This window comes from Camelina sativa, chromosome 17, assembly GCF_030686135.1.
Source record: "Camelina sativa cultivar CO46 ecotype springtype chromosome 17, ASM3068613v1".
Taxonomy (NCBI): Eukaryota; Viridiplantae; Streptophyta; class Magnoliopsida; order Brassicales; family Brassicaceae; genus Camelina; species Camelina sativa.
Genome location: NC_141896.1, coordinates 15641877 through 15658348, shown reverse-complemented (window position 1 = coordinate 15658348; position 16472 = coordinate 15641877). Strand labels below are relative to the sequence as shown.

The window sequence follows — 16472 nt, the reverse complement described above, 5'->3', positions numbered from 1 at the left end:
CACTTGATCGCCACCATCAGCAGCCACCTCCCGCGCCCAAACCTTTTCCGCGTGAAGCCAGCGGCCACCTCCCGCGGCAAAACCATGCCTGCGTGAAGCCATCAACCACCTCCCATCAGCCAAACCTTGCCTGTATGAAGCAAGCGGTCAAGACCAGCAGCCAAACAAAAGCAAAAGGAGACGCACTTGATCGCCACCATCAGCGGCCCTCCCGCGGCCAAACCTTTTCCACGTGAAGCCAGCGGCCACCTCCCGCGGCCAAACCATGCCTGCGTGAAGCCATCGGCCACCTCCCATCAGCAAAACTTTGCCCGCGTGAAGCAAGCGGTCAAGATCAGCAGCCAAACAAAAGCTGATGGAACATGAGACGCACTTGATTGCCACCATCAGCGGCCACCTCCTGCGGCCAAACCTTTTCCACGTGAAGCTAGCGGCCACCTCCCGCGGCCAAACCATGACTGCGTGAAGCCATCGGCCACCTCCCATCAGCCACCCCCCATCGGCCAAACCTTGCCCGCGTGAAGCCAGCGGCCACCTCCCGCGGCCAAACCATGCCTGCGTGAAGCCATCGGCCACCTCCCATCAGCGAAACCTTGCCCGCATGAAGCAAGCGGTCAAGACCATCAGCCAAAAAAAAGCCGAAGGAGACGCACTTGATCGCCACCATCAGCAGCCACCTCCCGCGGCCAAACCTTTTCCGCGTGAAGCCAGCGGCCACCTCCCGTGGCAAAACCATGCCTGCGTGAAGCCATCGGCCACCTTCCGTCAGCCAAACCTTGCCTGTATGAAGCAAGCGGTCAAGACCAGCAGCCAAACAAAAGCCGAAGGAGACGCACTTGATCGCCACCATCAGCGGCCCTCCGCGGCCAAACCTTTTCACGTGAAGCCAGCGGCCACCTCCCGTGGCCAAACCATGCCTGCGTGAAGCCATCGGCCACCTCCCATCAGCCAAACCTTGCCCGCGTGAAGCAAGTGGTCAAGACCAGCAGCCAAACAAAAGCTGATGGAACAGGAGACGCACTTGATCGCCACCATCAGCGGCCACCTCCCGCGGCCAAACCTTTTCCACGTGAAGCCAGCGGCCACCTCCCGCAGCCAAACCATGCCCGCGTGAAGCCATCGGCTACCTCCCATCGGCCACCCCCCATCGGCCAAACCTTGCCCGCGTGAAGCCAGCGGCCACCTCCTGCGGCCAAACCATGCCTGCATGAAGCCATCGGCCACCTCCCATCAGCCAAACCTTGCCCGCACGAAGCAAGCGGTCAAGACCAACAGCAATACAAAAGCCGAAGGAGACGCACTTGATCGCCACCATCAGCGGCCACCTCCCGCGGCCAAACCTTTTCCGCGTGAAGCCAGCGGCCACCTCCCGCGGCCAAACCATGCCTGCGTGAAGCCATCGACCACCTCCCATCAGCCAAACCTTGCCCGCGTGAAGCAAGCGGTCAAGACCAACAGCCAAACAAAAGCTGATGGAACAGGAGACGTACTTGATCGCCACCATCAGCGGCCACCTCCCGCGGCCAAACCTTTTCCACGTGAAGCCAGAGGCCACCTCCCACGGCCAAACCATGCCCGCGTGAAGCCATCGGCCACCTCCCATTGGCCAACCCCATCGGCCAAACCTTGCCCGCGTGAAGCCATCGGCCACCTCCCATCGGCCAAACCCTGCCCGCATGGAGCCGCCAGGCTCCTCACTTGTTTTAGTTTTGATCCGGGTTTATACCGGTTTGAACTGGATTGACCCGGCTCCCTTTTATCCTTTATCGTATATTCTGTTTAGCAGCCACTTAGGGTTCTTAAGCTTATCTACTCTTGGTTTGTTGAATGATTGAGTACTTCTAAGTTTTTAATAGCAATTTCTCCTTTAAATCTCTTATTATGATTTCACAAAGATCAAACTCTTTCCTTTGTGTGATCATGATGATGAGTGAGTAGATCCTTAAAACTTTGGGCTAGGTAGATTAAGAAGATAGATGATTGATCTTTGATGTCTAAGGCTTTATTTATGTGTTTCCTATCTTGATTAGTGTTAATAATGCTAGATAGCCTTGATCATGCTTGAATCTAGACATTAGGATTTTCATGCCCATAAGATGTTTGATGAAATTCCCGAACCAAATTAATCAAGAGCTTTGTATTCCTAGCCAATGGAAATTGATGATTAGGGTGCTTAGTGGTATTTAGACTTGTTCTTAATGCATGCTTGCCTTGTGATTGCCTTTGGAAATAGTTGATTATCACTTGATTAGCATAGAATCTCTATCATGGAAATGAATTGATTTGCATAAGTGTTCTTAGCCATAGGATTGTTCTTGATTGTTGCTTAGACATCTAGGATTGGTTAGCTATCTCCCAAGTCAATTACCTTGCCTAAGGTTCACTTGTTTAATCTTGATTTAAAGTTTGTTGCTAGTTGTGTTATGTTTCTTTGAGTTTGCATTGTTTGAATTGTCTTGTTTTCTTTCTTTGAATCAGTTTGTTAGTTATGATTGTTACAAAAGAACATTTTCCTGTTTAAGAATAGATTAAGCATCTTTGTATATTCTTAGTGAGTTGATTAATGCAAATTGTAGATTGATAATTTAATTGATAGAAAAATACTACATCAATATGTATTTAATATTAGTATTTTTAAAAATTATTACTTCAATATCCATATTCCATATCCTATTTAATTTGCATACCTGGTAGCTTGCTAAGCATAAATTGATTTATCTTATCAACATCACCATTTCTTGGACTTAGAATAGCTCTTTCCCTAAAGAACTTTGGATCAGTTCTGCTTGCAAAAAATTTCACCTTAGATTTTTGTAACTATTGCTTGAATAGAATTTCCACTTGTATTCATTAATAAATCATCCGGAATTTCTATCTCCACATCTCTACTATTTGTTTCGTTGATTTTGCCATCCCCGATATCAAAAAGCCACTTTGAAAAAGTGGTGAGAGCACCCGCATCCATACTATTATGTGCCTTGCCAAGTCTCAAACTTTCGGTAAGTTTAAGAACCTTACAACTATTCCAAAGAACAGATGAGTTGATAGATGCTAAAACTGTCGCTACTCTTCCTCCTTCTGTAATAACATGTAGAATCTGTCACACACCTCATGATATCTCGCAAACTCCTATCCAAAGTTTCGTAACAAAGCTTGTTCATCATTGGAGCCTCGTCCCATATTATGAGCTTTGCTTCTCTAATTAAGTCAGCAAGATCAGATTCGGCATCGATCGTACACACAGAATATTCATTAAGATTGATTGGAATACCAAATATTGAATGAGCCGTTCTACCACCTTCCAAAAGTAAAGCAGCTATACCACTTGAAGCAACATTCAGAACAATATTACCTTTAGACCTTATATCAGCACCAAGAATAGTCCACAAGAAAGTTTTCCTACTACCACCAAATCCATGAACAACAAACATACCACCTTTGTCGTGATTCACAGAGTAAATGATTTCTTCATAAACACGTCTTTGCTCCTCAGTTAGCATAGGTAACAACTCATTGTACAATTCTTGTTGTTTATGAGGCTTATATATTCTCTCATCTGCGATAAGCCTATTTACACATGTGTTCATCATACTATTATCTGGTTTAGGAATTTTCTCAACGGCCGTAAGAGACGTCCTATTCGATCGCAACATCAGTTCTATTTCAGTTAAACATATATTTTTTATCTGAACATGTGTCAACATTAGACCTACAACAGTAAAGTTAAACACTTCTTTATAGTTTTGTTTGCGAAAAAATAAATTACATTCAATTAACAAAATAACAATTTGACTTGTGCGGGCAAAAACATTTTAAAAACAATTATTGGCTAAACTTTTTGTGGTCAAATATAACACTAATTCAATTCTTTTATAAATTTGTGTAGGCAAATATATTTTTAAATAATAGTTCAACTAATTTAACAAAATAAAAAGTAAATTAATTATAGGGCTAAAAAGGATTCCAACAAAAATGTAAATAGAAAAGAATTAACTAAAAGAGAAGCTATAATTTAATCTTCAAAAATAGTATTCATTTTGAGAATTTGTTAGAAATGCCCTTTTTGGCATACCATTTTCAAAAATGTCACTTTTTTGAATATTTTCACTTTTGTCATCTTTTACACAATTTCCCTATGTTAAATTAATTTATAGAATTTGTTTTTTTTTTGGTTTGGGTTCCCAATTTACACATTTAGGGTATAGTTTTTAAAGGATAGGGTTTAGTATTTGGAGTTTAGGGTTTATAATTTTGTCATTTTATATACTAAAATGGGGTATTTTTGAAAATGAACACCATCAAATGGTAATTTTTAAAAGTGACATAGAAAAAGGGGTATTTTTGAAAACCCTCCATTTATTTTCCATTTTTTAATAATTTAAAATAGGATAAGATTATTTTATTTCTAAGATTTTCTAATTTTAGTTTAAAAAATAATAATTCGTTTTTTTAAACATTTTATTTTTAAAAGTGAAAGAAAATAATTTGTTAAAATTACTCATATACATATTAATTGTCATGAACTTTTGTCTTATTTAGAATCTTTGTTATTCCTTTTGGTGATAGAATATTCAGCCGGAATAACATGGTTTTTCCAGAGATTTACAGCAACCCTATGAGATTTTGTCGAGATCACAAAAATGTGTCATATCTTCAAATTAAATGGATGTTTGTGGTATATCCTCACGAGATTTTCAGTTCCTTCAATCCAAATCAAACCGTTATAGTTATCTATAGAAGTTTAACATTTTAGAAAATATAAATTTTCTTGAAACAAATATTTACAAAAGATTTTATTATTGAATATTTGATTTCTATTTTTTTTAATTTTTGTTTTAAAAAAAATTAGAGTAAAAAATAAAAGGTCTGTAGAAATTTAATAATTTTAAAAACAGAAATATTCTCAAAGAAATATTTGCAATATTTTGTACAGTATTTATTTTCTTTTACTTTAGTATAATACATTAATTTGCTGTGCACATGTGACTATGCCTTTTTCCGATATATATAGGAACGAAATTTGTAATCCGTATCCACCACATTCCAACATATTTATAATATGACCGCAACTTAGCTTGATTTTATTTTTATTTTGGGTCAAAACCGTAACTTAGCTTGATTTGTGTTTCTTTTATCAACTTCAACCTTACGTATTAAAAATCCCATTTAATTTAGAACTTGTTTGTTCCTTGTTAAATCAGTTACGCATTGAAATTTTGATTGCTTGGTGATATTGTAATGAATGTACTTTATATATATATATATAAATATATATTTATATACATATACGTAATAAATGTTACTTTATATAGGTTCTATCTTAAATAATATTTTGTTAAAATTTGTCAACTTTCAAGTTTTATTTTCTAAATTACGAATGTAAAATAATAAAAAATATACAGGCGTTAGCAAATATTTACATAAATGGTGATATTTCTATAAATATATATTTATATACATATACGTAATAAATGTTACTTTATATAGGTTCTATCTTAAATAATATTTTGTTAAAATTTGTCAACTTTCAAGTTTTATTTTCCAAATTACAAATGTAAAATAATAAAAATATACAGACGTTAGCAAATATTTACATAAATGGTGATATTTCTAAAATTACTAATTCTTCTAACTTTTTTTTTCTTCATACAAAACTTGCAGAGTAGTTTGCTTCAATTGGTTAACTTGTAATTGTATGCCCTTGTATGTATAGTCAAATAAAAAAACCATTAACCAAAATGGTGCTCCGACACACATATAACATAACCAATCGAAGGACACAAACATTAACTAAAACTTTAACAGGAAACACTGTATTTTTCGTGTTTAAATGAAAAATAATTTTATAAGTGAAACAAAAGATCTTTAGAAATTTAATAATTCTAAAAACAGGAATATTCTCAGAGAAATATTTGCAATATATTCTAGTATTTATTTTCTATTACTTTTAAATTTTAAATAAGATATAAAATTTAGATTTTAGATTTTTTATTAAACTAAATGCGAAATTTACAATTTGTAATATAGATTATTTATCCATCTAAAGCAATTTCAAATAAATAATAATTGTAAATTGTGAAAAAAGCTTTTCCTAATCTTCCTTAATCTCTTTCTTTCTTGAAAAACCTGAAGATATAAAGTCCTGAATCCAATTAATATTTCTTCCTTCTTCTTTCTATTTTTAAGAGGAAGAATAAATATTAATCACAAATATTTATGAAGAAATATTTAATCTATTTGTAAATGGAAAGAAATCAATTTTTTTAAGAAATTACCATATTTTTTTATGAATAGAATCCACCATAGTTTTTGTCCAACTATAATCATTACAAAAAATATCACCACTTAAAAAAACACACAATTATTAATAATAATTTACCGAATTGATTATTTTTGCTTGCTTCATCAACTTGTTCGTCCAATCTTGTTTTTGATATACAAAAAAAACATCCATGGTCCATGGCAAGTACACCTAAAACACAATCAAACAGAACAAAATGAGTAAAACTTTTGATATGATTCAACATAATAATTAAAAATTATAGCAGCATAAAATTTAATTATGCAAAGCACCAAAGCATATGAATAGTACATCAACATGAAAAAAAAATCATGATCATACAATAGAAGTTGATTCATTAGAACCAAAATAATACAAAAGAAAAATTATACTCTCAAAACTATATGTTTAGCTTATTGAATCCGACTTCTACTGTTTTGGCTGAGCGTCTATATATATAGCTTAGAAGGAAAATCGTCATAATTATCTTTACCATTTTAATATTTTAAAAAATAGAAATTTTCTTTAAACAAATATTCGTAATATATTGTAATATTTATCTTCTATTTTTTTAAAGAGAGATATTGCGTAAATATATTAGATTTCCGATTCTGTAAACAAATTTCGTTTTTTTTTTTAATTTTCGTTTTTTAATTTTTTTTAAAAAATTAAAACTTAGAAAAAGGGTATAATTGTCCAGTTTTGAATCTCATTAATGGCAAATTAGTAATCTTAAGTCTGAGGATGAATGTGGTGCGTTTCAGCAACCTAAATAGAGAGTAAAAGCTTGTTCGAAATATTTATAAGGGTATTTTTCATCAAAAGCAAAGAAGGTCAATTTTTGTGAGATTGGCTGTGAGTTCTCTCGACTTCTCCTTTAATATATTAGATACGTAGTTCTCTTTTTTGGTATTGTTGTTGTTGTTGCGAGTTTTACACACGTGCGTTATTTTTTTTCTTGCAACTCTTTTTGTTCTGTTTTTTTTTTGGGGTCGTTTGCAACATTCGTGTAAATCAATCAATCATCGATGGTTTGGTTCGATTTTCAATTATAACCGTAGATTATTTTTGCGGGTTTTGTGGAGCTGACAGAGTTCTTCTTCTTCTTCTTCTTTTCGTCCCCATTTTTTTCCGCCTCTCTCTCTCTCTCTAGTCTCTACCGTTATGCTTCTGTTTTTTTTCTTTTCTTGTCATTCTTTTTTTTTTTATCCTGGGTTAAGTTAAAGACTCGTTTCTTTACAACAAAGGTAATTTTTGTTATTTTTTTTCAAGAATCGTGTTTTGTTGTTTTCACCACACCACGAAATATGATTCGTTGTTTCCTCAGATTTTGGAACTCAAAAAGGCAATCCTTAATGCGTTGTTTGTTCATGTCCTTCAGGTTTGTATAAAAACTCTCTGTCTGTAGCGAGATTACAAGATCATGGATGTAAGCGAGCTTGAGGAGAATTTGTTCGCTGCTAGCGATGCTAAGGTATCTTATTTTATGCTCCTTTCAATATCTTTTTCATGTCGGTAGTTTTTTTTTTGAATCATTATGGACAAAATGGGGCTATAATATGTTGCTTACTATGTTGTTATCTCTGTTTTTGTTTATATCATGTTTTAGAAAATGTGATTCTCCCGAATCCTGTTTTGCCTTTGATACCTTGCCCTGTTGATGATAAGCAAATCTTGTGTTGAGAGAGTATTTGAGGGAATCTTGGGGGTGGTTAATATGTCATCTGACCTGAAATATATTTAGAGGCTTTTGTAATGTTCCTCTTCTTTGATGTAAATTATGTTAGTTGATGGTGTTCTTCTCTATATATACTTAAATTTGCTAACGTTGTGTGTTATGGTTTATTGTTAAAATGCAGTTACATAGAGATATGTGCAAGGAACTATCTGCAGTTTATTGCAAGGTATTGTCAATCTTCCCTTCGTTGGAAGAAGCAAGACCTCGGAGTAAATCAGGGATTCAAGCCTTGTGTTCTTTACACATTGCACTTGAGAAAGCAAAGAACATTCTTCAACACTGTTCTGAGTGTAGCAAACTTTATTTGGTTTGTGTTTCTTTCTCTTTATGTGTCTCTTTCTTTTCATGCGTGTTCTTCTCTTTTGTGTTTTGGATTTGGTCCCTCTCTTGAATTCTTCCATCTATTTTTTGGTCCTTCTGAACAGGCCATTACTGGGGATGCTGTACTGTTGAAGTTTGAGAAAGCTAAATCTGCACTTATCGATAGTCTTAGACGTGTGGAGGACATTGTTCCTAGCTCAATTGGGTCTCAGGTGAATCTCTATTTCAGTGCACACCACAATCTTTCCTTTTGCGCAGATTAAGAAAACTGTCTATGACTAACAGTGCACACCAAAATGTTCTGTGCTAGTTCCTAGTTGAGAATTCTAACTTCAATATTTGATTTCTTCAGATTTTGGACATTGTTAGTGAACTAGAGCAGACCAAGTTCTTGCTTGATCCATCAGAGAAGGAAGTTGGTGATCGGATTATCGCACTCTTGCAACAAGGGAAGAAATTTGACAACTGCAGTGACAGCTCCGAGCTTGAAATTTTTCTCCAGGCAGCAACTAGACTCAGTATAACTTCTTCTAGATCAGCTCTTGCAGAGCGGCGTGCTTTAAAGAAACTCATTGACAGGGCACGTGCGGAAGAAGACAAGCGGAAGGAGTCTATTGTGGCTTACCTCTTGCATCTCATGAGAAAATACTCCAAGCTATTCAGAAGTGAGGTTATGGATGAGAATGACTCTCAGTGTTCACCACCATGTTCACCCACTGGTCAAGCTTCTAATGAAGATCGTGCTCATGCCTTTGGGCGTCAACTATCCAAGTTTGGTTCTATTAACTTCAAGACCATGAACAGTAGGAAATCAGGACAGATGCCCATTCCACCTGAAGAACTGAGGTGTCCCATATCTTTGCAGCTTATGTGTGATCCTGTCATTATTGCTTCTGGACAGACTTATGAACGTGTCTGTATTGATAAATGGTTCAGTGATGGACATAACTCTTGCCCCAAGACTCAGCAGCAGCTCCCACATCTTTCCCTGACTCCCAACTACTGTGTTAAAGGTTTGATCGCGAGCTGGTGTGAGCAGAATGGGATCACAGTCCCTACTGGACCACCAGAATCTCTTGACCTTAACTACTGGAGACTAGCCCTGTCTGACTCTGAATCCACCAATTCAAAGTCAGTTGATAGTATAGAATCGTGCACACCAAAGGGCGATAAAATCGTTCCTTTGGAGGAGAGTAGTGCTATTGTTTCCCAACAACAACACAAAGAAGAAGTCAATGTGTCTGTTGTTGGTGATGAGGAGACTTCTGATATCAATGTTCTAGAGAGGTATCAGGACATACTAGCAATCTTGGACAAAGAGGAGGACTTGGCTAAAAAGTGTAAAGTAGTAGAAAATGCAAGGCTATTGCTAAAGGATGATGAAGAGGCCAGGATCCTCATGGGAGCCAATGGGTTTGTCGAAGCGTTTTTGCGGTTTCTTGGATCAGCTGTTCATGAAAACAATGCAGCCGCACAAGAAACTGGAGCTATGGCTCTATTTAATTTAGCAGTCAACAATAACAGGTTAGATAGCTCATCCTCTTTCTTTTTTTTGTTACCAATCAAAGTTAGTGCAAACCTTCTCACAATTTCCTCTGTTTTGTTTGTTATTTCATTGGACTGCAGGAACAAAGAGTTGATGCTGACTTCAGGGGTCATTCCCCTGCTTGAGAAAATGATCTCTTGTTCCCAATCTCAAGGGCCAGCAACTGCGTTATATTTAAACCTATCCTGCCTTGAAGGAGCCAAGCCGGTGATTGGCTCAAGTCAAGCAGTTCCTTTTTTCGTGAACCTTCTTCTTCAAGGTGAAAAAACCGAAACCCAATGCAAGCTTGACGCCCTTCACGCCCTCTACAACCTTTCAACCTACTCTCGCAATATTCCCACTCTCCTTTCATCAAACTTAATCAAAAGCCTCCAAGTCCTTGCATCAACAGGTGACCACTTGTGGATAGAGAAGTCATTAGCCGTATTACTAAATTTAGCCTCTAGCCGGGAAGGGAAAGAAGAGATGATATCAACACAAGGCATGATCAGCACTCTTGCAACTGTGCTAGACACCGGTGACACGGTGGAACAAGAGCAAGCCGTTTCTTGCCTAGTGTTCCTATGCACGGGAAACGAATCATGTATCCAGATGGTACTACAAGAAGGAGTGATCCCGTCTCTAGTGTCCATCTCAGTGAACGGTAGTCCACGAGGAAGAGACAAGTCCCAGAAGCTTCTGATGCTGTTTAGGGAACAAAGGCAACGAGATCAACCATCGCCAAACAGAGACGAAGCTCCTAGGAAAACCGTATCGGCACCAATGTCAATACCAGCCCCAGTTTCAGATCCCGAGTCAGAAGTAAAACCTTTGACTAAATCAATCTCCAGAAGGAAAACAATGACAAGACCATTCAGTTTCCTCTGGAAGAAAAGCTACTCGATCCACCATTAAGTATATATATAGATTAGGGTGTAACATTTACACCCTACTACTTTAAGTTGATCTTTTGTTTTCTTTCATCTTTTACCTCTCTTTACACGTCGTCTTCATAGAGAAGTAAAATATGTACAGGCGACGTTGTGATCTCACCATTTTTGTTCACTATTCCTCTCTCACCAAAGGTATACATGTAGGAGATAGCTTACTGATGTACTCTATTCTCTTTTTCTGAAGAAGAATTAAAAAAGTTGAAAATTCAGTTGTCTTGAATTCATACTTATCTGCACAGAGATTTACTTCTCAAGAACGAGATGTCTCTTTGAGGAAGCTTAATCAATCATAAACGAGAAGATAGTCAGTTGGTTGTATCTAGATATCTTCTACCGGTCTTACTAGACGATGGAATTTGCTTTTTGCCAGACATGATCTGTTACTGTTAGCAAGGGATGTTAGGAACATGATATTGACAAGAGTATTCACTGATTGACACTCTTTGCTCTGATAGAATCATCAGTTTGTTCAAGATCATTCCGCTTGAGTATTAATCTTATTTTGAGAAACAACTCCTAATTCCGCTTCAGTTTAAGGTATTAAATAGATAATTTAGCTGATTAGTAGTTTCATGTGTTTACTGCAGCTGAACGCATAAGGCAAAAAAGTTGACTCTCCAAGATACTTCACTTCAGACTCTGGTAAAAGCAAATATTTGCAGTTTTTGTCTTTTTTTTTTCCCTTTTTCTTTATTGGCCTTATGCAAATGGATTAAGCTTTTTAAAATGATTCATTGGGAAACAGTTTTAAGAGGAACAAGCAGATGTGAAAGCTAGTCTTGATGGAGGTGTTAAATTTATTTTGGAGAAACGAAGCAAAGTTCCCAATCAGGAGAAGCTACACAAATTTTTTTTATCCAGAGCAGCAAGTAGAAACCACTCTGCAGCAGGTACAAAGGGAAATCTTTCAGAAGTTCACCAGAGAGAGTCAGGTAACAACAGGATTTATCTATCTATCTCAGCAGACCCCTCTGTAATATTGGATTTTGATAGATTTTAAGACTTTGTCGTTTCACATGTAGACCCTGTCCAATATCGACAACTCTTGTGATACGATTGATTCTTAAACCTAACATTACGGAGTTAACCTAACATCTTGAAGCAGAGAGGTGGCATATTACAGTCGTTTCACATGTAGACCCAATCTAGTGGATACATCCAGCACCACGTAGTATGAATCAATTATTATAAAATTATATAACTTTTTTTTTTTTTTTTTCTGAAACAAAATATATTACAAAAAAAGATCGGCCCCACAAAACATCACCTGCACGGCGTCTCCGTCGTCTCTGTCCCGGCGTCTCCGTCGTCGCTGTAACCTTGTAAAAGCTCGTAAGAGAGAAATTAGATTCCTTTCGTGATCTTAGAGTCTGTAGAGCCTGAGAGTCTTCTTCTGCTTCTTCCTAATTTGTGTTTCAGGGGATTTTAATTAGAGTTTACCGGTTCCTATGACTTTCAGGGTTTAGGGGTTTAGCTTGTCGACCATGGCGATGCTAGGGCTGATCAAGAGGGTTACACGAATAAGCAGAAACAATTCGTGGGTCAGAGTGTATCCAGTGAGATACTTCCAAAGCAAGGACCTTTCAAACACTTCAAATTGCTTTCGTGGCGAAGATGCTAAGCTTCCTGTTCTGATCGTCGGAGCTGGACCGGTGGGACTCGTTTTATCCTTCCTTCTCACCAAACTAGGTACAATTTTCTCCAACTTTTTCATCTGAGCTTGCCGTACATTAGTAATTTTGAGTTCACGTCTTTGATCGAATTGGATTGTCTCACCTTTATTGTTAGGCGTGAAATGTGCTGTTGTGGACAAAACCACAAGCTTCTCTAAACATCCACAAGCACATTTTATCAACAACCGATCTATGGAGGTTGGATCTTTTTTGTGTGCTCCCTTTGGTTAATTTTGTTTTTTGGTGTTGTCCTGGATTTTTGGAACCTTAGTTTCTCCCTTTTCATATATACTTAGATCTTCCGTGAATTGGATGGATTAGCTGAGGAGATTGAAAGATCACAGCCTCCTGTAGATTTGTGGAGGAAATTTATATACTGCACTTCCCTCTCCGGTTCAACTCTTGGCACAGTGGACCACATGCAGCCTCAAGGTGTGTTCTTCCATACAATTGCCTCTCTCTTTTCATCAAACTTAATCAAATGCCTTTAGTTCTGCAAATAGTTCTACTTTAGCTGCGGAAAGATGCAGACTTTTTCAAAGAAGTCCTTTTTGGTGTTATTAATAGATTTCAAGAAAGTTGTCAGCCCGGCTTCTGTTGCTCACTTCTCCCAGTACAAGCTGACAAATTTAATGCTTAAGCGGTTGGAAGACCTTGGCTTTCATGTTCGAAATTCCAAAGAGTTAGATGGTCTTGAGATTGACTCTGTTATTGCGAGGCAAATTCTCATGGGTCATGAGTGTGTGGCGATTGATTCTAACAAAGATAGTGTTACAGCAACTGTTTCTTTTCTCGAAGGAGGCAAGCATTTGAAAAGAAACATTCAATGTAGTCTACTGGTTGGTGCTGATGGTGCTGGGAGTGCTGTAAGAAAGCTCACCAAAATAGAAATGCGAGGGGAAAGAGATCTACAAAAGCTTGTTAGTGTCCATTTTATGAGCAGAGAGCTCGGTGAGTATCTGATGAGTAGCAGACCAGGGATGTTATTTTTCATTTTCAACACTGAAGGTATTGGAGTTCTCGTTGCCCATGATCTTCAACAAGGAGAGTTTGTTCTGCAGGTAACTACAGACCCGACCAGAAAATCTCAGTTTAATTAGTGTTATACACCATAGCTTGGCGTGTAATCATTTCTTTCTACTGCAGGTTCCATACTATCCACCTCAGCAGAGCCTCTCTGATTTCAGTCCCGAGGTATTTATTCATCACTTAGAGAAGAGTGGATTTTACTATCACCAAAAAAACAAATGGACTTTTACTTGGAACACAGATTTATACGCCTCTGTGGCTTTATTTCCATCCCAACTGTGACCAAATTCAATTGCGATTTTGTTTGTTATTTTTCCCTGAACTATTATTTTCCTATAGATGTGCAGGATGTTGATATTCAATTTGGTGGGACATGAGCTTTCAGACTTGGATGTAGCTGATATTAAGCCATGGGTCATGCATGCTGAAGTCGCTGAGAAATTCATGTGCTGTGAGAATAGAGTGATACTTGCTGGTGATGCTGCTCACCGGTTCCCGCCTGCTGGAGGTTTTGGTAAGTGTTCAAATCTTTTCAAAACGTGAACCATATGCTCTGCTTCTTTGACATTTTTTTCGTGTATGATGGTGGTTACATATTTGGAAGATATCTATCATCTCCATTTTTGTTCTATTATGATTTAAGGTATCGTCAAATGAGATAATATGATACCAAGGAATGCCGCAAACTTAGAAGTTGATCTCAAAGGATCCTTGTTGTCAGTTTCTTTTTCTAAGTTTTATGAATCGAGCAATAGCAGGCCTTAGGAATCAGTTCGATATGATGTACTTTCAACTAGCAGTCTTGTATAATATTCTGACAGCAGATTACATGACATTTGCAGGAATGAACACTGGAATTCAGGATGCTCACAATCTTGCATGGAAAATTGCAGCTCTTGTTCAGGGTTCTGCAAAACCTTCAATTCTTAATACCTATGAAATAGAACGTAGGCCGGTATGGTATTTATCTTTTCTTAACTTTTTATTGACATCCGTTCTTCTTAAGTTGATTCATTTACAAGCATCTTACGGTGACTGCTAGATTGCCCTTTTCAATACTTCACTCAGTGTTCAGAACTTCAGAGCCGCCATGGCGGTTCCTTCGGCGCTAGGCCTTGACCCAACAGTTGCAAACTCAGGTAAACTAGAACTAGCTTGTCTCTTGCTCTCTTTATCGCTTCATAATTAGGTTGCAGCAATAATATCTCTATGTTGTTGTAGTTCATAGGTTTATAAACAAAACAGTCGGTTCCATCCTTCCAACTGGGCTGCAAAAGGCAATCTTGGATAATGTCTTTGCACTAGGTCGTGCACAGCTTTCAGAATCTCTGTTGAATGAGAGAAATCCGCTGGGAAATCAGAGACTTAGCAGATTAAAGAGTATCTTTGATGGAGGACAAAGCCTTCAACTACAGTTTCCTGCCGAGGATCTTGGTTTCAGGTATCATCATCATTTTTGAAACTGTAGAATTTTCACTCTAGTCTGAGTAGTGCAAGAAGAATAAAAAGAGAGAAGAAAACTAGGGCTGGCTGCTTTTGTCAACTAATATCAGCGGTTTCATGACATGTAGATTGTGGTCTTGAATGTTCAAACCATTGTGTTTCTTGCATTATATCTCAACAAAAGATATGTGAATTTACTGTGTTTACTGTTTAGGTATTTAGAGGGAGCCATTGTTCCTGATAACAAGTCTGAAGCTGGTGATCCTGAAGTACCAAGTGGTCGTAGAAGAGACTATGTTCCTTGTGCTGAACCAGGTTCAAGACTGCCTCATATGTATGTGAGAATGCTGTCAGATTCCGCAAAAGCGGTTGTTGTTTCTACACTGGATCTTGTTTCCACGGAGAAAGTGGAGTTTCTACTAATAATATCGCCATTACAAGAGTCCTATGAGCTAGCTTGTGCTACATTTAAAGTGGCGAAAGAGTTTATGGTTGATGTCAAGGTATGCGTGGTCTGGCCTAGTAGCGAAGAGGGTGTTGAAAGGGAGAGCAAATCAGCAATAGCTCCGTGGGAAAATTATGTCGATGTTATGGAAGTTAAAAGACAAGATGATGAAGGAACTTCGTGGTGGAGTATATGTAAAATGTCAGAGAGAGGATCAATTTTAGTCCGTCCTGACCAACACATTGCTTGGCGTGCAAAGTCTAGTGTTACTTTGGACCCTACACTGCACATGAGAGATGTCTTCTCAATCATACTTGATAAACAATGAATAACACCAATTATATCCACAAATTCCTTGTATACTATTGTTATTTGCAAATAACAAAATCACGATTCTTTTCTTTGTAATGGTGTTCCAAGTTTTCTTTACATAAAGTATAGAAATGGCAAGAGCATAGCTTTAAGTAAGAACATATATAATGAATCAATACTTTTTTGGACAATTCTTGGGTTCATCCCCTCTTTAAATTAAGGAAACAAATCTTAATTTAGGAAACAAATTCTGTAGATCAATCAATTTTAAAATTATTAATTCTAATACTATAATACTGTTTTTAATTATCACTTCCAAATCCTAAACACTCTTTTATAAATTCAAACCGACATATTATTTTGTTTAATTATAAAATCTAAACTCTAAACACTATTTTATAAACCCAAACCGACATATCATTTTGTTTAATTGTAAAATTTAAACCCTAACTACTATTTTGTAAACCCAAACCAACATATAATTTCATTTAATTGTAAAATCTAAACCCTAACCACTCTTTTGTAAACCCAAAACCGATATACTTCCTCCGTTTCAATATATAAGATGTTTTGGCCTCTTTTCTTTGTTTCAAAATATAAGATGTCTTATAACTTTTTATGCAAATTTTAATATATATTTAATAATCTGTAATCATTACTTATGCAGTATTCTTTATTATTGGTTGAATCTTTTTTAATTTAAATATATATGATACTTTTTAAAAGAAAAGTAAACTATCTAAATATGTGTGC

At 37.2% G+C, this 16472-nt stretch overlaps 2 protein-coding genes across 4 annotated transcripts; both read left to right on the top strand.

The window, feature by feature from the left end:
* Positions 1-7350: 7350 nt before the first annotated feature.
* LOC104757038 (U-box domain-containing protein 6) lies at positions 7351-11022 on the top strand. Its single transcript, XM_010479730.3, has 6 exons — positions 7351-7527; positions 7662-7754; positions 8140-8325; positions 8444-8551; positions 8692-9863; positions 9966-11022. The coding sequence occupies exons 2-6, from the start codon at positions 7704-7706 to the stop codon at positions 10777-10779; spliced, it is 2331 nt and encodes a 776-aa protein (XP_010478032.2). The 5' UTR covers positions 7351-7527; positions 7662-7703; the 3' UTR covers positions 10780-11022.
* Positions 11023-11479: 457 nt separating this feature from the next.
* Positions 11480-15815, top strand: LOC147923794 (uncharacterized). 3 transcript variants are annotated; one of them, XM_087497138.1, is made up of 13 exons: positions 11571-11749; positions 11840-11926; positions 12064-12149; positions 12277-12506; positions 12606-12688; positions 12787-12922; positions 13058-13551; positions 13637-13684; positions 13859-14033; positions 14362-14474; positions 14562-14658; positions 14741-14960; positions 15177-15815. In XM_087497138.1, exons 4-13 carry the CDS (start codon positions 12302-12304, stop codon positions 15733-15735), a joined length of 2130 nt encoding a protein of 709 aa, XP_087353264.1. In that variant the 5' UTR covers positions 11571-11749; positions 11840-11926; positions 12064-12149; positions 12277-12301; the 3' UTR covers positions 15736-15815. The 3 variants fall into 3 exon arrangements, with proteins under 3 accessions (XP_087353263.1, XP_087353264.1, XP_087353262.1); XM_087497137.1 differs by lacking the exons at positions 11840-11926; positions 12064-12149 and having other exon boundaries at positions 11480-11749; XM_087497136.1 differs by lacking the exons at positions 11571-11749; positions 11840-11926 and having other exon boundaries at positions 11960-12149.
* Positions 15816-16472: the final 657 nt, after the last annotated feature.